The following is a 27,542-nucleotide window of genomic DNA, read 5'->3' as shown; positions in this document are numbered from 1 at the left end:
TTCCTAACACTTTTTTTGACCAGTAATAACCAACGACTACTAAATTAATACAATCAAAATCTGGGTACAGGTCTACTAATGAACTGGTCACTAATAGTAGCTTGGATATGGTCACTTTTCTGGGCACAATTTAGGGCAAAGAGACCTAATTGTAGTGACCATGTCTATTACACAAACACATCCAAATATAAACTATATCATTCCAATAATTAAACAAATAATCAAAGACTAAATACACATATAATATATAAATAAATTGAAAATATCATATATTTTGAAGTTTTGCAAAAGTTACAATAAAAATTCATCACTAATTTACAATATTCCAAAACAAAAAGACTAGGCTAATTCTTCCTAATATATGCAATGGAACTAGTTGTTTAATCCTGTTAATACCAATGATATAACCACTAGAAACTTCTTAACCCCCTTGATATGAATAGAACCAGCATCTGTCGTCATCACTATATGAGCTTGAAAGATAAACCCCGGGGGCTATATCAGAGCTTCAAAGATGATCCTTGAGGAAAATCATCCAACTTTGCAAGGTGATTAACAAAAGATCAAAAAGTATTCGTGTACAAAAAATACTCCAGGTAGCGTATACGTGATTATCAGAATAAGCTTAGCATATTTATTTTTTAAAAGCAACAAATTTGCTTAGTTTCAAAGCAATGAGTTAAGCGCATATGTTACCAAGAAAGTATTCTCTATCTACTTATTATCCAGATAACATGAGTTAGAAATAGAATAGAACTAGATATATAATCAACTAAATAACAATAAATCATAATTTTAACATGAAGCAATTAATTTCATTTAAAATGGAATCTGAGTGATTACTACAATATTAAAATGTTGTTTTGGAATAGGCTTTTTAAAGAAACTTCAGTAGAAAAACTTCCATTTTCCACTTGCAGCATCAAATGTAACAGCACTATCACAGAGTGGAGCAAGACACCACTAGAACTACACAAGGAGAATAATGAACATTCAAAAGGCTGTGTAATTAAAAACAACAGTGCTTATATTTATGAGGTTCATATATAAAAGTCTAATTAAAAGAACATGACAAAGTGAAGATTCATAATTAATAAGTTAAAAAAATTGCATAAACAATAAAACCAACACTGCCAATAAATCAAGATGAGCCTCTGTTGTGCTACCCCGCCAGTCCACCTATTATATCTTATGTATACATGAACTGATATTGTTCTTCTGTGCGTTTGTCTTGGGCATTACTGATTTGCTCTTAGCATTACCACCACTAAATTTCAATGTTAAAACAAAATCAAAACAATTGAATCTCCTGATACTACCGGCATGTCCCGCTTGACATTCACGTATCTTATCCTGTTTATTAATTCATCAGGCTCCTTAAGTAGATAGTAGAGATTCATCCATTGAATATATAAAAAATATATTTTCAGAAAGTGCTTAAGTTAGTGAATGGCAGGTCCTTGTATAAGCAGTCCAGATATATGGTAAAATAACTTAAAACTAGTAACCATGAAAAGGGAATCATGTTCAAGTCTTTTAAATAGTCAGTTAAAGCTTTTAGAAAGTGCAGATTTACTAGCTCTTTTATGCAGGATGGAGTGAGTGCTAGTGCAAAATTTGTTGTAGTTTGATTTACATGGACTTCTGATATTGTAGGACCATTGTCTATTGTTTGCCTCTTTCAATAGAGAACATCTGCTGTTGGTATATCTTAACCAACCATTTCCCGTTTGTCTAATTTTCCAATACACTATTGTTGGTATGTAGATTGTTGCTTCACATGAAAATTATGCTTTTAATAAAAGAGGCTTAACTTATAGATTATGTACAATGAAAAAATAAATAATTAATCAGTAGCACGTAGTAGAATCATAGTATACATATACTCCTATACTGAGCTAAAACTAATTGTCTTTTGTCTTATGTAAGGGCTTTATCACTCAACTTCCAAGCTATTTCTTACTTCATCACTCAAGTTTCTAGCTGGTCACACCATCTTGATCTTAGTAGTAGTCCAATCCATCTTCATTTTCGTGATGATCTGAGAGAAACCTGACTTGTTTAATTTGATGCTCAATCATGGCTTTAATTTCAGGATGCTTATCAAGTTCATAGCGTAGATTATAGCAATCACGAAGGTCAAGTGATTCTCTAGGTATCGACAACCTTAGAGAATAGAGAGTAACCCTGTGTAGGTCATACAGTTTCCAACTACGCTGAGATAGCTTAACCTTAGCATGATTTTTGCAATAGCATAAGCTTGCTCGTCACCATCATGAAGATATGCATGATCTCTAATAGGTTATATGCATACCGACTAATGTTCTACCATGCTCTAGGGTGAGCCAGGCTCAGTAGGGAAGTCGGGACCCCTTTCAATCTAGGAACAAGCCAACCGGACGAGTCAGCCTCACATTGATAGCCGGGTTCAGGCCCGACCCAGGAGCAAGATGGCGCCCCAGCTATAATCCAACCCCACCTTAGGGTGAGCCGGGCTCAGGGGAGGTGTTGGGTCCATCCCAACCCAGGCGCAACCTAATCTCATAGCCCACCTAGGAGGGGCACGTGGAGTACGAACCTGAGTACGTGACAATGACAGCTATCAACAACCAACACTTGAGACAATCAGGACACGCGTCAGTACACCTTTGGTACACTCAAAGACGGTTCTTGCCTAGACCCGTGTATGAAATTCATTTAAGCCATGCGTCCTCCGCCCCAGCAACGAACGGTCCTATCTAAAGATACCAACCCCTAAATCCTACCATTGGTCTACATATACCCACAGGAGAAATGATTCAGGGGTTACACTCTACTACACACATATCTACCCACACAATCAGCTTGCATTTCTATCTATCTTCATCTTCTTAAAATGAATTCTTACTTTCACACCGGAGGTGCCGCGGGACTCAAACCTTCTATTTTGCAGATATCCAACGACAGCTACTCCATAACCACAAGAAGTGTACAAGCACGGCATCAGAATTACGACCCACATACCATAGTTATCAGCATGCATGGCCAAGGTGCCTATCTTACACTCAAATAAAGATAGGAAAACTGACACTCTCATCTATAACATTATATGGCATAAATAGCTCAAGAGTGATCAAACGTCACATTATATGGCAGGGAATTCAAAAGATAGCCTTCATTAGCGAGGAGGCCAAACAATTAGCTGCAAGTAGAACAAGTAGCAAAAAATCTCGAGGAAGGGATGGCAAAATAATCCGATCCGACGGATATCCGATCTGAAACCCGAAATTTTGGATATACCGAACCTGATTTTTTGGATTTGGATTTGGATATAGATTTCATTTTTAAACCCGAAATTTTTTGGATTTGGATTTGGATATTAGGTATACCGATCTGAAACCAGATCCGAAATCCGAAACGCTATCTGAATCCGATCCGAACCCGAAATCCGAAAAAACCCGAATTATTAAATATATATATATATATATATTATAAAAAATATTAGAATTTTATATATTATACATTATAATATTATATAATATATATATATTATATAATTTACCTTTTAGAACATATATTTTTATATTTATGTTAAAAATTAACTAATAATAAAATTTAATGAAATGTAATTATTCAATCATTTAAATGGGTGATAAGGTTTATAAGGTTAACAAAATATGTTTTAGTAATAAATCTAAAAAATGGGTATCAATGTAGTTGATTTTTTAAATATTACCTATAAAACATATAATAACACAATTAATGATGCCGAGTGGTTCAAGATGACACATTAAAACTCTTTCTCTACAAGTCTCGTGTTCGATCCCAATCACTTGCAATATTAATAATTATATAAATTTTCAGATTTCGGGTTCGGGTTTCGGGTTCGGGTATGAATATCCAATTCAAAAAAATTCGGGTTTCGGGTATACCCGAATCCGATCTGAAATCCGATGGATCGGGTTCGGGTATCCATTTTCGGGTATTTTTCGGGTTCGGGTCGGGTTCAGGTATGGATAATATTTTCGGGTTTGGATATGGATTCTGCAATACCCGACCCGATCCGACCTGATTGTCATCCCTAGGGGATGATATCAAATCAATCAACCATAGCCTAATTGAATAAAACATGAAATTTACTAGCGCATTAACACATAAGAAGTGAATATATCAATTAAAATTGAAGAAATACAAATAATCCAAATGGGGATAAAATTAAAACCTGCAAGAGACTTCATGAACAGCACTAATGAAAGCACCACCAAAAAACTTTATAATTCCCATGGGTCTTATCTCTTTAGGTGGAGAAATAACCAAATAAGAACCTACCCTTTTGTATATCTTATCGTAAATTACCCTGGAAAAATCGATTTAAAATCTTCTGAACTACTGGGCTTGCCAATTAATATTTAATCAGATGAAAAATTTGAGTTAAAACCCTAGAGCAAAGCCGAGTTAAAAATAATTGCAACTATGGCTACAATTTAGCACAAAAAATATATTTTGTATTAAAATAGTACAATCTCTGCGCTGATTTGTTTTTTATTTTATTTCAAATTTAAATAATTTCCAAATACACTACGGTTTTAAATACAAATTTAACTACATTTCAAGAACTCCGCACTTTTAATTACCTATTTATTCATTTTCCCCATTTTCACTTCTTGATGAGTTGACAATTATAGAACAGTACTATATTTTGTTCTAAATATTCACAAACTATGGAAATGTGCTATTTTAGCACACAGTCTAGAACGTCGTTGAAATGAATTTTATTTTTATTTTTATCTTACATTAGAGCTATAGTACAAAATATAACATACAATTGGACATACTCTTAGCCATAGCGTATTTCACAAAGGTTGGAATCTTAAATTCTCAATGTGTTCCTATATGTTAAGATATATATATTTTAATGATATTTAAAAAGTTTCGAAAATAAATAAAATTTAATATGATTTGAGATTTTGGTAATCAACTAGTGGACCAAACTAGTGATTTGTCTCCGATTAATATTTCAGTTTTTTTAAAATATTTTTAAATGATCCGACCATATAAATGTCAAGATTTATGTATTTTAGTGATGTTCTAAAAATTTCATAAAACAATAACTGCATTTTATTAATTTTTTTGACAACGAACTAGTGATTTAACTGATACTTCAAGCTAATGTTTTATTTGGGATTGATATTTCAATTTTTGAAATAATATTTCTTGATGATCTGATCCTAAGAATGTCAAAATATGTTATTTCAATTTTTTAAATAATCCTTCTTGAAGATTCAGTCGTATAAATGTCAAGATCTATTTATTTTAAAGATATCCAAAAGTTTCATAAAAGAGTTGATTTGTATTTGGTTTGAGAATTAAACGTTTAAGTATTGAATTGACCAATACTTCTAGCTAATGTTTCATCCCGAGTTGTTATTCTCTATTTTTTAAAAATAGTCCTCAACAATCCAAACGTATAGACGTCAAAATTTATATATTTTAATGACATTGCAAAATTTTTAGAAAAAAAATAAATTTATTTGGTTTGAGATTTTAGCAGTCAACCGATTATTTGGCCAATAATTCTAACTAGTGTTCAGTCCCGAATTAATATTTTAATTTATGTAAAAATAATTTCTGATGATTAAATCATGTGGTAACACTGTTGGTTCGTATCATAAGCTATCATTGTCAGTTGGTTATAATATTATTTATGACCAATTTCGATGATCGGTTAAAAACTCTCTTTTCCGACCATACTTTGTTCGTCAGAATTAAGTTGATCGAAATGTCCACGTTTCTTGTGGTGAAACAATATATTAAAAGAGAGTACATGTAATCCCTGTTGATGTGTCAAACTCTCATTAAATACCTGACATCATAAATATTAATGGCCCCCTGCATTCACATCAATTCCACCAATAAAAAAAGTCCATTTTTATTGAAGTTAGTGATTAATGTATGCCCAATGACACACATTAGAAAGACCGTTAATTATACTTTCATTGTATCCCTTTCATTTATAACATCCACTCTCTCTCCTTTTCTCATTTCTCCCTCCTCGTTTTTTAAATCTCCACTAATTCTCTCTTCCACTAATTAAATATTCATCAATTTATTATATTTTTTTATAAATAATTAAAAAATTGTAATAAAAAATATTACTCCCTCAGTCTCTTTCAATTGTTTACATTTCTGAGAAAGTGTCCATCACGCATTTTAAGTTGTATAAAAAATATAGTTATGTAACTTATTTTTTCAACTTTCTTTTTTGAATAAAAATCGAATGTTTTAATTGTTATACATAAAAATAAAATTGTAAAAAAAATTACAGAACTATACTTTATATGCACCTTAAAATGTGTGTCGGATACTCTCTAAAAAATGTAAACCATCGAAAGGGACGAGGGGAGTATTATTTTTGTCATACTTTTTTTAAGCGTTTATATTTATAATTTTATTCTATTTCTCAGCATCATAACATGATATAAATATAATATATATTGAGATTAAACTATTTTAAAATATATTTTTATATAAAAAATATAATATAACCGGGCACGTGCTAATCTAGATAATTTTCTTCAAAGCTATAGGTTTCCACATATTTCTCAAAAACCAATCGCCAACTCAAACCACCACAAAGCGCGGCAAGTTTATAAAAAATAACTTTATTTACATTTCAATATTTCATATACAAAAATGAATCTACTTATATTGTTCCAATGATTTAAGTTTCTCTTCTTCTTCTTTTTCTTCTTCTTCTTCACAAATCTTTTTCTACACAATCATTTTGTGTAAATAGATTATGGCCCCCGTTCTTATGGCTCTTCCTCTCGGACTTCTGCTCCTTATTTCCGGCCTCATTGTTAACTTAATCCAGGTATTCACATGTCGTTTTTCATGTTGTTTTCGTTTAAAATTACATGCACCATTCGATATCTTTAATTTGTGATTGTCTTTCATGTTGTACAAAGTTACTTTTTGTTTTTGTTGGTTTCGTTACACTAGGCTATTTCCGAAAGACTCTTGATTTTGAGAATCCAATAACAGGAGAATATATACCTTCAAAACAACAAAACTAGTCTAATTTTTTATATTGATGTTGTCAAACAAAAAATAGTGACAAGTTGTAAAAATTTCGTTGGTATTGTTTTGATAACAGGATAATGTACTTGTTGAATTAAACAATGATCGATAAATGTATATGTATGAATTGTTGCGCAAGTTAAAATCGTAAATGGTATAGGGACGGTCGGAGAACAATTTAACATGTTGCAAGCGGTCTGCCATTTATAAATATTGATATACTAACCTTTACAGGTTATTATATAGTTGGTAATGTCTTTTTGATTTGCTATGATGAACAATTCGAACACATCATATTTTCAGGACCTATAGATTGATTTCTTAGATCATTAAAATAACTCTAAACTTAATTGAGGTAGTGACAGATGCACTTTTGATCATGTACTTAAGTTGGTTAACATACTAATGTGTGTGTATCTTTACTTTTCCTTTCAGGCAGTATTCTTCATTCTTGTTCGACCATTCTCAACGAGATTGTACAGAGTAATGAACAGATACGTCACAGAGATGTTGTGGTTGGAAGTCATATGGCTTGCAGACTGGTGGGCAAATGTGAAGGTATTGGTTTATTAGCTTCACTATCTGTATTGAATCAAATTTGTAAACAAATTGCAAACATCGGCACTCAATTTAAAGGAAGTTGCTTCACAATGCATATGGTCTTTCTGCATTCTTCTTTGAAGTTGAAGATTTTTCAAACACATTCGAAATTCCAGCACTCAATTTATATTATTTGCTCCATAATAATGGTCTGAAGAGAATGGACTTATAACTTTTTTAACGTTTGGATTGTCTTTCAGCAAATAATGATATTGTTGTAGAAAATTTAAAAATTATGTCTATGGTCCAATGGCTGCTTTATGGCCCTTGATGACTGTCTGATACACAAATGGTGGAGTGTTTGGACATCTTTTAAAACAGATTTGACTTGGTTTAATATGTAGATAGATTCTAGCAGTGATGAAGTTAAAATTTAACTTCTTTATTAGAACAAGTACTTGCTTGTTACTACACATGAAGGACCAGAACTTCCTTGTTCCCTGCTTCAGTAATCCAATCTGCTCAGCATCCAATGTTTAGTTACTTGTGCCCGAGAATACTTTATGTCCTGCTTTTGTTGAAACCCCTGTTACTGCCTACTGGATATGATTACCTCAACAGTAGTAATATTTAGATGTTTCATATACATATATAAGATTCAGGCTAAAGGATACTCCAAGCTGCCAACAGATGTTGTTACTCTCTTGCTTTAGGTTTAATACCTGTATTCAGTACAGTGTGCACTTCCATTGTCTCTTATATCATTTTATCCAACTAAGTCCATTCTTAGGGTTATTTATAAGGAATGCTTGTTGATCTAAGTCAAGTGCATGATCCTGTATATTAATGATATCAATAGTAAGGTAGTATGTGAAAGATGTTATGTTACTATTGAATGTAAAAGTAAAGGGGATTGTTGGTTATAATAACAGAAACCAGTTTATTAGGATTCCTGGTTTCTTGAAATTGAGAAGAAATGCTATGCTGTCCTAAAGGAAAATCTTTTTCCTAGGTTGGCTGAAATTTACGCTCAGGAAAACCATAGAGTTTTTTTTACTTCACAGTTGTAGGGGCAATATTTGAGAATTCTTCACATTTTCAGGAATCAGCGAATAGCTTGTATATAACTATACATTTTTGAATGGCATATTGGTATATAGGCAAGGATTTGTGAGTGAGGGTTTAACAATTGGGAACTTATGTAACAGATTTCAGCTTTTAAGCATCATTTTGTTCCTTCTGTTAGAAGGTTTGAGGCTTACATGACAGGAAATCCCTTTCAATAAAGGAAAGTAACTCCAAAATATACCTGAATCAGAAGAAAACCATTGATGTCTGAAGGGACGCAAAAGACCAGCAAGCACTTGTAAGGTTCTGCATAAAGTGGCGACCTCTTTATGATTGAATAATTTAGCATTCTACACTTTAGCAAGTTATAAGTGCTAAAAGGTTAGTACCGAAACCATGAATTTCATTCGAGAACCTTAAACTAATATAACACAGCTTTTTGGGACCTCCTCTCTTTCACATAATAATAAAACAGTGTCAAAGTAAAAGACAGTCTTTAGTTCTCCTACATTATCTGTCAGTTTTAGCTTGTGTTTAGTTGGCAGGATTATATATCTGTTTTGTTGTTACGGGTTTATAGCAACATTCTATACGGTGTGAATGGCTACATTGCCCCTCTATCGGTTTGCACCAAGATATTAAATAAACTATATAAACTATATCACCACTTTTAGCTTGTTATATTTGATAAGTTGCCAAAAAAAATTACAAGACAGAACTAATAAATTCCCAGAATACTAAAGCTTTTATTAGATTAATAAAGTATATGACTAAGCTTGCTGTTTCTGAGCTCATGCTAAACCAAATAGTAGGAAAATAGGGGGCTCTAGGACTTAAATACATCCTAACCAGTGTTTAAGAAGAGACCACACAAGACTAGAATCTCTTTCCAACCAGCTGCTTCATTTGATAAAACCTAATGATCTGATTGCAAGCAGAAAAATCCAAATCATGCAAATAGCAATTGCTTATTGTTCAGGCTATTATTGGGAGGCCAACCATTGATAATTGATACTTCGATTTATATGAAGGCTCTCATCCTGATACTTTTTAATTTAAAATACTGATGTAGTTCTAGGAACAATAAATTTGATGGAAAAATAAACTTCATGGGAAGTTTAAATGAAGAAGAATAAAAAGGGGTTGATTTGTCCCACTATTATTAAAAGAGAAGATATCTGACGGTTTAATGTTGTGTCAACTTTTAATCTTTCTAACGCATTTGATTGGAAATACAGATGTTAGAGATCTATAGATGACTTGTGATCCTACTGAATTGGAATTTTATTGGACTAATGTTCATCTTTCTAACTATATCTTATAACTTGCAGGTTGAGCTGTTTATGGACTCTGAATCTTTACAATTTATGGGTGAGCATGCCTAGTTGTTTTTCTAGTTGGTTAATTAAGAACTTAAATATTTATTTTATTGCATTACCTTGCTACATCATTTTTCATATGAACTTATAATTATTATCTTTAGGTAAAGAACATGCACTTGTTATTTCTAATCATAGGAGCGACATTGACTGGCTGGTTGGATGGATTCTAGCTCAGGTGCACATCTTTCTTGATATTGTTTTCATTATGTTTGTGTGAATTAGGACTTGAAAATTGCAATAAAATATTGTGGTGTAGATGAGGCTCAATTTAAATGCTTTGACATTACCCTAACATAAAACAAAAAGAGGTGCTACGTGTGAACTGTTTGATTATCACCTGACTTGCTTCTCCCCGAGTTGGTTGATAATTTATACTGAATTGCAAAAATTTACAGCATCGATAGTTTAGTATCAGAGTTTCGGTGAATGTGTTTCTTGTTCATATATACTTTCTTCACAAACTTATACTGATTTTTCTGACAGCGGTCAGGTTGCCTAGGTAGTGCATTGGCTGTAGCCAAGAAATCATCAAAATACCTCCCGGTGAGTTTCCCTTTTCTCAAAATTAATCAGGATAGTTGAACAACATTTTTTTTATCATTATCAATAAAATAGAAAAAGGAGAAATATCACAGGAAGCTACAGCCAGATATAAATGTAGTTTCTGTAATATATCTCTCAGTTTTGGTAACATTATATTCTTACACTCTTTGATGTTGTCGTGCAACCATATACTATTTCGAAGGACTAACTAATGACTGAATAGTTTAGGCCTAAATACATTTGATTTGAAGGGGATGGAAGAGTAAATTATAGTATCTACCCCCAATATCCAGGGATGATGTCAGAGTTGGGGACATAGCTACACCAACCCTATATAAATGTTTGTACAAATTGTTACCATATGAAGTCCAAGTGACGTGTTTGCATTTCATTTTAAGAAACTAGAAATGATTCTATATAGGGTTGCATTGACGTAGTTAATTACATGTCAAGTGTGTGAAAAACTAAAAAAAAGCCAAATCCCTCATGAGTGTCCAAGCATTAGGTAAGGATGAATACAAGAAACGGTAAAAAATGGTATTTAGTTAAATTTTTTGACTGAATTTTCACTTTGGTTGTTGTAATGCTGTCCGATTGAAATTTGATAATGTATCAAATATCATTGTACTCGAAGGCCTAATCATGAGAAGAATACCAAATGAAGTTAAATTACTCAGAATTCAGAAAATGGTTGTTTGCTATGAAAAGTTAGTTTGTGTACAGTGTACATAGAGTTTTTGGTGGTTCTATTTTCTGATCCCCCCAAGTTTTGAAAAATTTTAACATCCACCAACAGATTTATTCGGGATCAAAGATATATATCCCTTGTACTCGTGTAGATTGTTTGAATCACAAAAACAGCCTGTCATAGTGCATGGTTCTACTGGCTTTAAATTTTAGTATAGAGGACTATCTTATTCCAAAACTAGTACATTCAATAAAAACTAAAAGTCACGCCTAGTTATATATAGGGTTAAGAGGGCTTTTAAATTTTATTTTAGAGGGGAATAATTTAGTATCGGTGATGCAGGTTATGGGCTGGTCAATGTACTTCTCTGAATATATTTTCCTGGAAAGAAATTGGGCCAGTGACGAGAACATATTAAAGGTGTTCTGTTAAAACCCTTGTCCTACATAAAAGTAGAATGGAACTTACTGATTGGTAAACATCATATTCTTTTGGGGTTATCATACTGCAGTCAGGACTCCGGCAACTACGTCATTTTCCTAGGCCTTTTTGGCTGGCTCTTCTTCCTGAGGGAACCCGCTTTACACAGGCCAAACTTGAAGCCTCACAAGAGTATGCTTCTGCAGCAGGGTTGCCTATACCTAGGAATGTTTTGATTCCTCGAACAAAGGTTGTTTGCCTAAAGTGTACCTTTTCTGCTTGCATGCATCTGTTTGCATTTATAGAGAAAAAGAGACGGGCATTTATTAAATTTGTTTCAATCTGGTTATTTTAAAACTAGAGGGATATTTCTATGTATGCTACAATATCTGCCATTATTAGCTCTAAATAAATATCTTCACTTGGTAATTAAAGTTCTTCATGAAGATTGCCTTTTAAAAAGTATACCCCAGTTGGAAGTCGCAATAACTTTTACTTGAATCCCTATGCTTGCTTTTGTCTTAGACAAGGGTGCTGAGACATGCACTGCTGATCTTTACTTCTTGACTAACCATTAAATGTAAATTTTAAAACCATAATTTTACATCTTCTTTGTAATTCTAAAACTAAAAAGACCAAGTGAACTAGAGAGTGCTTTCTTAGGGAGTATGCTTGAGAACTGGAGTTTACCTTTTCTGTTCGACCTAAAAAGGCATGTGTTCCCTTATTCAACTAGAAATAAACTTGGTTGGTACATTCCAATTGATTCGGAGTAGCATATTTTATGCTATTAGTAGATTTATCTAATTGATACTAATGCCATGTTTTTGTCATCAGTTTAAGCATTACTATATTTACTTTGATTGTGGTATTGATTTCAGGGTTTTGTCTCTGCAGTGAAGAACCTGCGTTCATTTGTCCCAGCAATTTATAATATCACTATAGCTGTTCCAAGAAGAGATCCACGCCCTACAATGTCAAGAATTATTAGTGGGCAATCTTTTGTGGTAAGCCAGTAATACATATTTGTGACTGGCCACTGCATTTGCGTTTAGCTTAGCAATTCACATTTTAAGGTTCTTCGTCCCCCCTGCCCCCCGCGCTCCTTTCTCCATGTCCCACACACAGCTAAATCAATAACTTGCGTACTGTTTGTTGGACACAATAAATTTGGTTTTCTTGTACTAGCATCAAATTGACCTTCAGTTTTTTGTGTTCTTTGCCCTTTTTATATTTCCATGTCGGTGCATGCATAAATGAACTATAATAAACCGTAGAAGTCGAATTCCTATAACGTGTACCAGTGGAAAAGCTCCCTTTGTCCTTTCTCAGACCAGCGAAAAGCTCCCTTTGTCCTTTATCAGAAACTTGAAAAAAAATATAAATCATAAACAACTGCTGTTTTACTATGACAAATCTATGCAAGCATTATCAACATAACAAGATCAAATTTCTTCATCCTGTTTTGTTAGATAGGATGCAATATTCTCTATGCTATCCAGCTTGTTCTATAGTTTTCTGTACAAAGATACATTCTCTTTGGTAATACTGGCAGAGAGTGTTGCACATCATTTATAAATTACTCAACTAAATCTAAAATTTATATTTTTGTGATTATTAAAAGGGTTAACATTTCAACCCTCAAAATTTCTCCAAATATACATATCAGCCCTCAAAGTAAGAAAAACAAACTTCCACGCCCCAAAAATTTGGCTGTTGTACATCCCAACCCTTGACATTATCTTTCAAGATATTTTTCCCCATTTTACCTCTAAGTTTGTAATACATGATTAAGAACTTGATTCAATTTTGTTTTCTTCTCTGCTTGCACCAGTAATGGACTCCATTATCTAGGGTACGATTTCGAAGTGGTTACCTTGGTGACAAGTGCATAACGAGTTTTGAAAATATCTTCATTTACTTGATTGATTGTTGCAGTGGTGGTCCTATGATTTTTTTTTATATTAATATTATGCATCCACCTATAACTACCTTTCTGGTATTAATTATCTAATATTAATCCAAAAGATCGGCAAATTGAATTTGTGAGCACTACGAGAAAAAATCGATATAAGGGTCTTGATGTATAAGTACACAATATTTTGAAGGCTGATGAGTATTTTCATGCAAACTTTGAGGGTCAAAATTGGAAGTACGAGGGTAAAATTTGGAAAAAAATTGAAAAAAAAGAAGAAAAAGGATCGAAATGTACAAGTGCCAAATTTTAAGGGTGTGGAAGTACATTTTGTTTACTCTGAGGGCTGTCGTGTATTTTTGGGAAAATTTTGAGGGTCGAAATGGTGATAACTCTTATTTAAAGTAAATCATGATTTTTTTATTCAAACTTTACAATCTATAGATCATGATTTTTGTTTAAAATTTTTAAATATACGTGTATTTAGAAAAAATTCTGATCTTTTTATGAAGCGCCCTACTACAAAATCTGCCACCAGTAGTAAGCTTATAAGTTTATAGTTTTGTGTAGAAGATTATTTGTAAAACCATGCTACTAACTGGAAACTATTGCAAGACGCTACTTGGTTTCTTTTTGTTTAATATTTGTATGAGTATGTTTTGCCTATCCTTTTGACTACCAGCATATCTGGAAACTATTGCAAGTCTCTACTTGGTTTTTGTTTATATTTGTACGTGTATGTCTACTTGGTTATCTTTTTAATTAGATCGTTAACTCTAACGTGTTTAAGATGCTCTAAGGTACATGTGCACATTAAGCGACATTTGATGGATGAATTACCTGTAACTGACGGTGGCATTTCACAATGGTGCAAAGATATGTTTGTAGAAAAGGTACAAACAACTAAACATTAATTTGTGGACAGCCTTTGTTTGCTTTAATGTCTTAAAACTGAAAACAGATAAATATTCTAACATATAACAAGGAATGAAATAGATGCCATGGTCAACTCTTAAGTAAGTGATGTAATTTGGAGTAGATCTAGGACTAGTATGGCTCATTAGGATAGTTCCTCCTCACTATAATCCTTCTGATCTGTTATGACGGCCATAGGACGGTCTTTTATCCTAAAAAAGTGAGTAGCATGTAATTGTGGACAGTGTGCATAACCCGATTCTTTTATTTGCTTATTGAAGACGGTGGAGGTGAAAAAAAAATTCTTGAGCATAATAATACAAACTGATATCCAAATTCCTTAATCTTTGCATATAAATATAGTTAATCAAGTAATATAATACAAATTAGATATCAAAATTACTTGAGCTTTGCGTATTATAGTTAATCAAGTATTATTATGCATGCATATGAAAGTTTTCTTGAATTGTTTCCTTGGCTAAGCTACATTTTAGATCCAGATGCTACATGTGCATAAAACATTGAATCCAACATTTAGACAGTTGTTTTTCACCCAATAAATTTCTACAAAATTGAAAATTATAAAGCTGTGTCGCTAAATACTCAATAAGAGGGGGATTTAGTGGTGGCAGTTTAAGAGTTTAAATTGGTAAATAGATTAATGTTTAAAAAAGTAAAAGATTGAATGTTTTGGATTTCTTATCTTCGAGAGTGTAAACGCTGGATTCAGTTTGTCATTTAAGCATTGCATCAGCGAATGAGTGTAAACTTACAGCAAGATTGATTCAGGTACTGAGCATAATATTTGCATTTTTTTACTTTCTTCAAATTATCAGGATGCTTTATTGGAGCTACACCTTAGAAGGGATACATTCAATGGCAAAGATCGTCAACAAATTGGCCGACCAATAAAGTCTTTGCTAGTAAGTTTTTTTACGTCATGATTTATGTGAGCTTGTGTTTTGCCCCTATGTCACTAATCGCTTGAGGTAAAGAACAGGTTGTGATATTCTGGTATTGTCTTCTCACATTTGGTGCTGTCAAACTTGTACAATGCTGTACATTTTCTTGGGGAGTACTGGCACTATTAGTAGGTTTTATAGCGCTCGTTATGCTCTCAGTGCAGATCCTCATTCATTCTACCAGGTCAGAATATTCTGCGCCTCCTATGGTAAATCAAGCGAATTCTTTAAAAGTTTCACTTCTTCCCAAGTGAGCCATTCTGCTGGTGCTAAGTGGAATCAAGAACTTCAAAAATTATTCCATTGGCAAAAGAATTTATCTATAGGATCCTTGAAATGCACGACACGGACACAAGTGATTATTTCCTTTGTAAAAATCAGAAACATTTCAAGTTTTGAACAAGGAGAGAATTAATTTTCCATGACATGTGTGAAAATATGAAAGAAAATGTCGATCCAGAAGGCAAACAAGTAAATTGTACTGTACAATGCTTAATTCATTCAAGTTACTTATGCTTGACTTATTAGATTCTTTTAGAACTTATACGCCACCTCTATGCCGAAAACCATACATTTTAACAGCAAGCAATAGAATGTTGATTTTTAAGAGCAATTCCAATCGATTACAAAATCTTTAGGTAACTTCCACATCAAAATAAATTAGTGCAGAGGTACATTTTCGAAGCTGGGTTGAAAATGGTTTTAGGGGTGTTTGGTTGATGGTTAATGTGTCCGGTTATCGGGAATCGGAACCTTAAACCCAAATGATAGTGTTTGGATTACCAATTTAGTGGTGGGGAATGGGAACTCCATTTTCTCTTGGTGGGTAAATCAAAGCCACCATACCCCTTGGTTTCCATTTGATTCCCATTCCCATACCCTCCATTCTCATTCCCGATTCATATTCCCATGGTGCATCCAAGCGCCTCCTTAATGTTTGTCACTTTGGATTCTGCTCACAGCGCTGGCTATAAAGGGGGGAAAACATGCACAGCTGAAATAGATATTTTCTTTTCTGAGAGCACATGTAATCCCTCTAAAATGATATGTAATTTGGTGTTTAACGTACTGGATAATGGACCCTAACAAGGCAATAAAAACCTGGAAAATGCAAGTTCTTGACTGGTTTCTCACCATTGATATGATTTCCCATTTGGAGTGCTAAGGAAAGTTGTGGCCACAAACTTGTTTGTTGGTTTCATGTCAACCTATTTCAAATCCATGTTAAACAAATTAAAAAAGCCTTAATAGGAGATTTACAGAACCTGCATTTTATTTTAAGGAACAGATATCATTGATTGACAAGTTTTAAGCATTTCGAGTTTAATTTCTTTAGGGTATTTTCACAATCATTAGGTTGATATTACGGGGATGTAGCACTAGTGCACACCTAACCCATAAGCACTATATAATTGGTGAATTCTGACACAGGAAAACCATACACAGCTAGTAGAAAATGGCCACATTTTGGGCAATTCTGCTATGTTATGCAGTTGCAGGATGTCTGTTATCTAGTTATGCAGCTGCAGCTCCCCCAGCTTATGGTTATGTATCTCCACCACCACCAGCATCTCCTCCACCCTACTACTACGTACCTACACCACCTCCACCACTACTACCACCATTATATTTCCCCCCTCCTGTATCACCTCTTTCACCGCCACCTACTAAAGAATCACCAATAGGCGGTCCACCATTATACTTACCTCCTCTGCCACCATCTCTTTCACCACCTCCTACTAAAGAATTGCCAGGAACGCCAATAGGAGCTCGTGTTCCCCCATTATATGTACCCCCTCCACCTACACTTTCATTTCCACCTTTCGCTCCTCAACCTTTGGTTCCACCACTATCACCACCACCTTCACCTCCTCTATATTCACCCCCTCTGCCATTCCCTTTTCCACCACCACCTGCTAAAAAATTGCCAATACGTGCTCCTCCACCTTATAACTTACCATCACCAACTCCTTATTCATATGTATCACCACCTCCACCACATACTCCAACCCCTCCATCGTCTTCTCCATCTCCTTCTCCTTCCCCGTACGTGTACAATTCTCCACCATCAGCTTCTCCATCTCCTTCTCCCTCCCCGTACGTGTACAATTCTCCACCATCAGCTTCTCCATCACCTACTCCGCCTCATCATATGAACACCTCTCCTTCGCCACAACCTTCACCATCTAACTCTCCCATGACATCCCCTCCATCTCCTCCCATCTATAAGTCCCCTCCATCAACTTCTCCATCGCCAACACCTTCTCAAGCAGCTTCACCTCCAAGTAATGCATGCCTTACACCACCACCACCACCACCTCCTGTCATTTCATGCCCAACGCCATCATCACCTTCTCCAACTAATGCCCCTTACACCTTCACATCCCCACCACCTCCTTCAGTTCCATCACCTTCGTCACCGCCCCACCATCACAACCACCACCATGGCCACCATCACCGCCACAGACATCACCGTCGCCACCATCAGCATCACCCTCATGCACCATGTCCTTCTCCTCCTAAAGCTTATTCATATGCATCACCACCGCCACCATCTTCTTCTGTTCCACACCTTTACACCATACCTTCTAACGCGCTTTAACTCTAAACCTTAAGTACTGCCACTGGGTTGAAGAACAATTCTGCAACACGGAGTCATGATGCCTAAACAGTTTAATCTTGTTATGACATGACACAACAAATGTACGAGATTAACATTCCATTATGTTGCTTAAAATTTCCCCGAAATCATTTTCCAAAAATTTATTTTTCTTAATCAAGTCAGTTTATGACAATCATTGAACGGAGCCTTAATTATGGTAGAATTATGTCACAGTTGTTTAAATATGACTTATGCACACAACTTCCAAGTATAGAACTCCAGAAGAAGAGAAAAATGTGAATGTAACAAAAGGCTATATATTGAAATTATAAGGCCTAAGGGTAAATCATCCCACCTGAATATAACATAGAGTTGATAGGTACATTTTAATTCGCTGAAGACCTTTTAACACTTACCAAATTCTGTGTCTTCAACTCTGTTTGCGGCTTCTACTAGGGTAATTACATGGGGCGTTCTTGTTGGGGAAACTTGATTCTGCTGCTGCAGACTTTCTGGATAATGATCATAGAACTTCTTGTTGTAAGAATATCTTCAATGCTCGTATTCTCCAGAAGCCCGCTGACATTTTGATTGATAAAATTAGTGATACAATAAAAATTGCTAAATATTAAACCATGTTTATATATTATAAAGTACTAGACTTTCTCAATCTCATTTAAATACCCAAGGATCCCAAAGGTTAAGGAAATGTATATTGAACACTAAGGTAATGTAACAAAAGAGAAGAAAAGAGATACTCGCTCCTTTTCCTTGATCTCTTTGCATATGATATTGATAAGAAAATTCAGGAACGTTCGAAACTTGATGGATGAAAGTAATGATATCAATACTTATCGTTGCTGTTGGATGAAAAGGAGTCATTTACTCTTACATAATCATCAAAGGTAATGTGTAGGTAGCTATATATGTATTTGAAGATTGTTATTTTAGAGATTAGTTCACAGTTTGCATTTGAAATGAAGCTAGACATCCCCTCTGAGTGATACAGTTCCTGTGTTAGTATGCAGCCACAAATCTGAGAACTAATCTGCAGGAGCACACTTTTAAGCATCCATGGGAGTGACCTCTGCGTCTTGAAGAAGTGTGTACGTTCTCATGTCCTTGAAGTTAACACCAAGCTTGATCCTGAGTCAGTACAGAATTGCACAACTCGTGCAATTACAATCTCTGCTCCGAGACTGGCTTGTATGCAAAAATGTTGCTCACATTTATGCCGGTGTGGTGAATTGAAGGTTGTATATAGTCAGCTTTGATCAATGCCACTTGTGCTTAATAATAATATATTTTATTGCTGAAATGAGGAATAAACTTTAACCAACTACTATAAAATTTAATTCATTGATCACTTTACATGCTTCACTTTCTTAGGACCAAATCTAAGGGCAAGTAAAATTGAATTTATTGATAAAAGGTACATGGGATACATCTGCAGCAGAGTGTCCGTAAATTACCAGAGACACACATATAAGAGCTACATTTACAGATCTAGAACTGAACTGTTCATTGTAAGTTCAATTCTGCAGCTGCTGGTACCCATCATTGTTGATTTACGACCTTGGTGATACAAGTAATATTTGTATCGGGTAAATTATTATTATCATAATTTAATTGTCTAAAAATTGTATGCTTTAGGTATTGTTTGGTAGATATTTAATAGAAAACTCAATTATGTATTGATGTATTATTAAATAATTGTTTGGATTAATAATATAAATTACAACGTGGGTTTTTCGTGTCATATATGTTATGTGTGTACTCCGTATTAATAGATGAAATCTCGTATCTATGTGTGGGTGTTCCTTCTAACAAGTGATATAGAGAGTCTAGCTTCGGGTTCCTGGTCAATTGGATTGGAGACAAGTTCGAGATTCAATTAGTACGGTGAAGTACGATGATGATTTGAAGCCTACTAACGTGGGAATAGGCAAAGTTACATGCAGTATGGCGGTGGACTTGCAACATGGATCAATTTGTTCGGATTTGAGATGGAAGAAGATGGAAGAGATCATCGCAATTGTTTCAATGGCTTGATCAACCAGGTGAATCTTTTCGATGATACTAATGATGTTCCTCTAGAGGCCAAAGGATTGTGAAAGTAAGGATCGGTTGACTCAATGATGAAAGGAGGATTCATGGTTGATGCACGTGATTATGTGGATCGATATGTCATTATGATAAATAACGATAGTTTGGAGGTCACTATACGGGTTTAGTGATTCTTAACAGTTGAAAGAACGAGATTAAGGGATTCTTGTTCGAGGGGAGGTATCAACAAACGGGCGTTGATGTTTTGATGGTTATGGTTCAATCTGATGAAGTATTGGGTTGAATGGGAGGATTGTTGGGTTTTAACCCAATATGCGGTACGGGCTTAGTAATACAAGACATAAATGGACAAGATAATAATTGTATGGGTAGACAATTATAATAATTGAATTGTGTAATAATTGTATGGTTAGATAATTATTATTATAATCAGATTAGTTATATCTTCGTAGCTAAGTTTTGTGATTACTATATGCACATAGTCATATTATGTTTCAATATATGTACGCTTAAGAGATGTAGTCCTTTTAGTTATCGTTTGGAAAATGCTTGAGCATTAGTTGGATCAGGTATCATTTTGGGACACCATTGAAGTGTTATGTAATGATGTATTATTGATATTTGTTTAGATTAATAGTACAAGTTGGGACGCGGGTTTTCCGTGTCATATATGTTGTATGTGTACTTCGTATTGGTAAATTGAATCTCATATATTTGTGTGTGTTTTTCCTCCAAACAATATGAATGCCCAGAAGTTATACAACATATCTCGAATGCACTCATGAATTAAAATATGTTCATCTTATTGCTGCTCGGGTTCCCAAGGTGAACCCCAAAACTTCCCTATATAAGGAAGGAGGTGGACTATTCTAGAAGTCAAGGGAATTGGAAGATAAATAGAATACTTATCGGAGAAGAAGAAGGATTTACTTTAAGAATCCTACTTGTATCCCAAGCCCTCATATTTTCCCTATATATGTAGGTTTCCCCTCTTGTATTTTAGACATCCAACACCCAAAACACATCCAAGACACCCAATTAGTTATTTGTTTTGTTCATCTTTTTATCATGTGTAGCCAAATTTGTTCCCTAGGATGAAAATGGAGTTATTTTAATTGCTTTGATATCTTCCGTTCCTATTATTTGTTTAATTGACAAGGTGATTTTGATATATTATTATTACCGGATTTATTTTTCCTATCTATACTTGCTCCATGAAGTTTTGATAGGTTTCTGTTCGATAACAAGTTTCATAGTATATACTTGTCTCGTTAATTAAAATTTATTTGTGAATAAAAGAGAATTGATTTTAGGGCGAGTTAATATTAATTGTGATTAATTAACGATCCGGATTCCTAAATTTTCCATATTATTTGATCTATTTGATAATTAGGTTAATTCAAACTCCTCTCAAATCTTATTGTCTAGTTCGCCTGATTTAAATTGTTAGGGTTTTGAAAATTCATAGTCTCTGTGGATCGACCTGTATTTGCTACAATTAACCGTTATGCACTTGCAGTTATTTTACACATCAAGTTTTTGGCGCCGCTGTTGGGGACTATTGTTAATTTTCAATCCTTCATATTTAATTCTTCGGGCTAGTTTTTTTGTTCTCTCTTTGTTTTATAAGGAATCGCAAAACGGAAGAAAGCTTGGACAAGAAGACCGCTAGAAGGCCTCACCGTCTCTTTTGGAATTTTTGAAAGCGCTTTTCGGTATTCCGTATCACCTCTCTATTTTTTTCTCACTTTAATTATTGAAAAATCCAAAAAAAATAAATATTTGAAAATGCCAAAAATATTAGTTAGTTAATTGTTAAAAACCAATTTGTTGCATCATTCATTCTTTCATATAGGATCGCATCATCTAGATTTTCTTTTTGTATTTATTGCTTTCCATCTTATACAATTGTGGTGATTGTTGGAGGAAAGAGGTACATACAATTTAGAATAATACACGTAGTGTAATGCATCAATAAGTGTTTATTATCTCGTTCTTTGTGTGCTGAATCATCTAAACAATCTTAAGGGCGCCACCCTATTACAAGGTAAGGTGAGGGATTTCATCACCCTTTCCTTGGCCCACATCACTAATTCATTCATCTTGCATTCACCTACCATAATAAAATTAAGTAGATGTCAGCCCCTAGGATTTCGAGCTCACTTAGGAAGGTACCTAAAAGAGGAGGTAAATTTGGAATTATTTGAACTTTTGGTGACAAGGCAAGTGTATCACTTACCTGGCCAATTTGGATTGGTGACTAGGCAAGTGGTTCTCTAATTCGGCGCCTTGTTTACAAGGAAGTGCCCCCGCTTACCTGGCCAATTAGTTTGAATAAATCTAGATTTATAGACTTTTTGGTGGTCCAAAAGTTAGGAGCTGTCTAGTTTTTTTTGAGATTACCCATAGATATAAGATTTTCTTTTTGATTTTCCAATTTTTTGGATGTTTACTTATAGCTTTTGTCTGCTACGTGATTACTTGTCTTATATGCAAAGTAATTGGGTTTGAGACCATCCATCTAGATTAATAAGACACTCTAATCTTTCATCTCCTAAAGTAGTAAGGCAACTCGACTTCTATCCACCCACAAAAATTGAGTCAAAAGAAGAAGTAGAAATTCCACCTGTAGTCATGGTTGTCTCACTCAAAGACCGTTGTTATCCAGCTCGTTTCGCTGAACCTCATGCATAGTCCTACCTGAAGTAACCGCGAATAATTTTGAAATTAAACATCACCACATTAGCATGTTACCTAGATTTTCTGGGGTAGAGGGAGAGGATCCATATCTTTTTATTAGAGAATTTGAGGAAGTATGTGCTTTACAAAAACTCCAACAACTTAGTGAAGACTCCATTAGGCTCAGACTTATTAACTTTGCTTTAAAAGAAGAGGCTAAACAATGGTTGTATAGTCTACCCGTTAATTCTATTTCCACGTGGGGGGATTTGTGTCTATCTTTCTTAAAAAATATTTTTCAATCCATAAGGCAAACAGACTTAGGAATGAAATCAACCAATTTCAAAAAATCAAAATGAGTCTTTTTATAAGTATTTTGATAGATTTAAAAAGTTTTTATCTAAGTGTCCTCAACATGGTACAGAAAAATGGAGACTTTGTAAAATTCTTTATAAAGCCTTAGACAGTCAAACTACTGCTTTGTTAGAGTCTATGTGCCAGGGTAAATTTATGGATAAAAATGAGGAAGAAGCTTGGCATTTCTTTGAGGAGTTAGCCAAAAAAATAATGTTGTGGGAGTCAACTAGGGAACCTAATCCAGAACCTGAAAGATCTAAGGGCTTACACGTAATTGGTAATTCTATTGCAACCAAAGCTAAGTTAGCTACACTCACTAAACGTTTAGGATCCTTAGAAACCAACAATTTGTCTTCTCAATTTTCTATTTGTGCAAACTGTAGTTCTCCTAATCATGTGACAGACAATTGCCCTGAAATTGAACAAGTCAATGCCATGTTTCAACCTAGAGTTATGAATGATCCATATGCACCCACATACAATCCTGGTTGGAAGAATCACCCAAATTTTTCATGGAACCAAGGTCAATACAATCAGTTTAATCAAAATTCTTAACCTGCTTTTCAAAAGCACCCAGCTCAAAATCCCAATTCATATCCTCCTCAAACCCTTGGTCATTATCCTAACTCAGTCCTCTTGAATCCTTCTGGTTTTAGTGAACCTGATAAGCGTTTTAATTCCTTAAAGAAGAGTATTGAGGCGTTATTGAAATCTCAAGCTAAACTAACTCAATCTCAACAATCTTTCATGCAAACTCTGACCCAAGATAGGAAGTTGTTAAATTCAAACACATAAGCCATTTCAAAGCTAGAGGTCCAAGTTAGTCAATTGGAAAATACAATCAGTGAGAGAGAGAGAGAGAAATCGTTTTCCTAGTCAACCCGAGGCTAATCCTAAATTTCATCCAAACCAAAGGTCTCATGAGAATGTGAACTCTGTCATCTCTCTAAGTCTGGCAATCAGTTCAATAATCATGCTGTTATTAATACCCATCAGGAAGATAAACTAACATCTGAACGAAATCCTCTACTCTTGAATCCTAGTCTTCCACAATCTTCAAATCCTGAAACTTCTGAATCTAATGAGTCATCACCATCCAAAGAACCACCTTCAAAACCCCACTCTGACGCGTCTAGTGAAAAAGTCTTTAAGCCAAAAGCTCCGTTTCCTCAAAGACTTATCTCAAACAAACAATCTGCTCAGTTAGATAAGATTTTTAGAAGTTTTTAAGCAAGTCAAGATCAACATTCCTCTTTTAGATGCAATTCAACAAGTTCCCTCTTATGCTAAGTGTCTAAAAGATTTGTGTACTCATAAAAGAACCACTCATGTTCCTAAGAAATCTTTCGTAACCTCTCATGTTAGTTCTATATTATCAAATCAAATCCCTGTGAAGTATAAGGATCCTGGTTGTCCTACCATCTCTTGCGTCATAGGTAATTCCTTCATTGATAAAGCTTTACTCGATTTAGGAGCTAGTGTGAATCTTCTTCCATTATCTATCAATCAAGCATTGGGTTTAGGTAAACCTAAAAAGACTAGTATCACTCTTCAGTTAGCTGACCGTTCTGTCAAAACTCCAAAGGGTATAGTTAAAAATGTTTTGATAAAAATTGGTGATTTTGTCTTTCCCGTTAATTTCGTTGTTCTAGAAACTGAACCGGCCAAAAATCTCAAAAATCAAATCCCATCATTTTAGGAAGGCATTTTCTTGCCACCTCTAATGTTTTGATTAACTATAGAAATTGTTCGATGAAACTCACATTTGGAAACATAACGATAGATCTGAATATCTTTAATGTAGGAAATCAATCTAATGAGCTTTTTGAACAACCTGTAAGAGTTAACTTGATAAATAAGTTTGTGTCTTGGTCGAATCTTGAGGATAGTGCAATTGAGTCTCTTCTTGAGAAAGATGTTTCGTGTGAGTACGAGAGCAATAGAGAACTTCATGAGTTATATAAGAATTTCACTTGTGCTGAGATGTTAGAGGAGTTGAATGTCATTTGTTCTAATCATGAAACCCAACTTGAGAATAGTTATTTTGATCCTAAGACTGTTGTTAAGACTTCTGTTAGTGAGCCACCCACACTCGATCCTGTTCATTCGTTTTCCACTCTTGAACAATCCTTGGTAGTAAATAATAAAACTCATTATGTTGTTATTCCTAGTAACAAAGTTCATAACCAAGAATTTCAAGTCATTAATTTGCTTAAACAACATAAAATAGCGTCTAATTGGTTTATGGAAGATGTTAGTGCTATGAGTTTTATTTTGATCCATGATCTTATCTCTCTAGTGGATAATGTTGTTCTTATGGGTGAGTTTCACATGTGTTGATTATGTTACGAAGGTAGTTTTCCCATGCTCTGATATTGGTTAACAAATATTTTTTATGTGTGTCTCCCATAATAAAGTGTAGGTATGGGGGAGTAATTATGTATGTGTGTGTGTGTTATAAGTAGTTATGATTTTCCGTCATGCCCTAATCAGGTATTCTCGTCCTTTTACTTTATCATTTTTCTATCATTTGCATACATTGAGGACAATGCATGATTTAGTTATGGGGGAGGGGTTTAATAGTAATTATATATATATAAAATCCAAAAAAAATTAAAAAATGAAAAAATCCAAAAAAAAACTCAGAGATATTTTAGCTAAGTTGTCCAGTCCACTCTTGTACTTTAATACTAGTTGGTGTTAGCAGTTTTTCAAAACTTATATATATATATAATGCCTTGAAATGATTTGAACGTAGTTGAGTAAGGTTGTCTTCATGAAACTTGTGTCGAATGAATTTTTGCTTAAGAGTCCAAGACGACACATTTGCACAAGGTCTTTGTAGGAAAGATTGTTTAGGGAAGTTTTCGATATCTGAGACGGAGCCCACATGTTGAAACAATGTCGAATCAATTTTTTGCGGGGAAAAAAAAAGAAAAGCAAAAGCAAAAAAAAGAGATGCTTGAATAAAATACTTCAATACCCAATATTCCTCACAAATAAAAAAAAGAGAAATTTTTTTTGAGATGATGGGCACAAGTAGTATAATTGACTAGTCTTGTTTTGTGGCATTTGTTACTCAAGTAATTAAGTCTGTAGGGGTATTTCAAAACCTAGTGTCCTAAGAGCATCTGGTTTGGGAGTCATTGGCCCAAAGCTCGCTACATGGGTAACATAAAAAGCCTAAGTAAACGAACATTGCAAAGTCAGTTAAAAAAAAGAAAAAAAAATTATGAATTTTGGCTAGATACTTGTTTTGATAGAGATTGGGTTCGTTCAATATTGGTTGAAAAAGAGGAAATGTACTAACTCAATTGATTCTTCATAGACCTATTTTCACGACACACCTTGGGATTTTTTGTAAACGTTCAGAGTCGATATAAGTGAATTATTGATACTTACATCTTGCATATAATTAGAAGAGTCTTAAAGGCATGTATTTTTCCTAAAAAATCTTGTGTTGACACCGATGAATGTTATTGTTGATAGAGTTTGGACACTTACTAAAGTATTTCACAGATTTTATGGGTATATCTTCTGTAAACCCTTAGGAGACAACACTCCTCTTGTAGAGATCTTATATGAGTTTAACGGGTTGGTAAACCTAAAATTTCCCATCATGCCTACGAAAAGGAGCATATGACTTTTCTTAGTTAGCATATTTTTCTTTTTGATTTTTCTCGAAGACGAGCAAAAGATAGGTATGGGGGCATTTGATAGGTCTATGTTATTGCATATTATTAATATCTATTTTATGTCTGTTTTCATAATTTTATTAATAAATAAATTGTTTTACTTTATTTTATAGGAAAATAAATAAAATCATAATTTGAGTTGGAAAAGGTGCAAATAAGGAAGGCGGTGGACTATTCCAGAAGTCAGGGGAATTGGAAGATAAGTAGAATACTTATTGAAGAAGAAGAATGATATACTTTAAGATACCTACTTGTATTTCAAGACCCAAACCCTCATATTTTTCCTATATATATGAGTCCTCCTCTTATATTTTAGAAATCCAACACCCAAAACACATCCAAAACACCCAATTAGTTATTTGTTTTGTTCATCTTTTTATCATGTGTAGCTAAATTTGTTCCGTAGGATGAAGATGAAGTTAATTTAATTGCTTTGATATCTTAGCGTTCCTATTATTTGATTTCCATGATTTTTCTTGGTGCTTAATTGTTTAATTGACAAATTGATTTTGATATATTATTGTTACCAGATTTATTTTTCATAGCCTATACTTGCTCCATGAAGTTTAGATGGGTTATTGTTAGATAATAAGTTTCATAGTATATGCTTGTCTCGTTAATTAATTTTTTTTTGAAGAAAAGAGAATTGA

The 27,542-nt window shown here is 34.1% G+C and overlaps 2 protein-coding genes across 3 annotated transcripts; both read left to right on the top strand.

Moving 5' to 3' along the window:
* Positions 1-6,687: 6,687 nt before the first annotated feature.
* Positions 6,688-15,982, top strand: LOC141693322 (1-acyl-sn-glycerol-3-phosphate acyltransferase 2-like). Of its 2 annotated transcripts, none has more exons than XM_074498385.1 (11): positions 6,688-6,853; positions 7,495-7,617; positions 9,999-10,038; positions 10,151-10,224; positions 10,533-10,592; positions 11,623-11,700; positions 11,792-11,950; positions 12,582-12,707; positions 14,416-14,508; positions 15,367-15,453; positions 15,531-15,982. In XM_074498385.1, exons 1-11 carry the CDS (start codon positions 6,779-6,781, stop codon positions 15,744-15,746), a joined length of 1,131 nt encoding a protein of 376 aa, XP_074354486.1. In that variant the 5' UTR covers positions 6,688-6,778; the 3' UTR covers positions 15,747-15,982. The 2 variants fall into 2 exon arrangements, with proteins under 2 accessions (XP_074354486.1, XP_074354487.1); XM_074498386.1 differs by having other exon boundaries at positions 15,526-15,638.
* An 882-nt stretch (positions 15,983-16,864) lies between these two features.
* LOC141690285 (uncharacterized) lies at positions 16,865-18,309 on the top strand. The gene has a single exon (XM_074494991.1). The coding sequence runs from the start codon at positions 16,949-16,951 to the stop codon at positions 18,092-18,094; it is 1,146 nt and encodes a 381-aa protein (XP_074351092.1). The 5' UTR covers positions 16,865-16,948; the 3' UTR covers positions 18,095-18,309.
* Positions 18,310-27,542: the final 9,233 nt, after the last annotated feature.

Source organism: Apium graveolens, chromosome 10 (genome assembly GCF_009905375.1).
Source record: "Apium graveolens cultivar Ventura chromosome 10, ASM990537v1, whole genome shotgun sequence".
Classification (NCBI taxonomy): Eukaryota; Viridiplantae; Streptophyta; class Magnoliopsida; order Apiales; family Apiaceae; genus Apium; species Apium graveolens.
The sequence above is the reverse complement of the archived record's forward strand: the minus strand, read 5'-3'. Positions and strand labels throughout refer to the sequence as shown.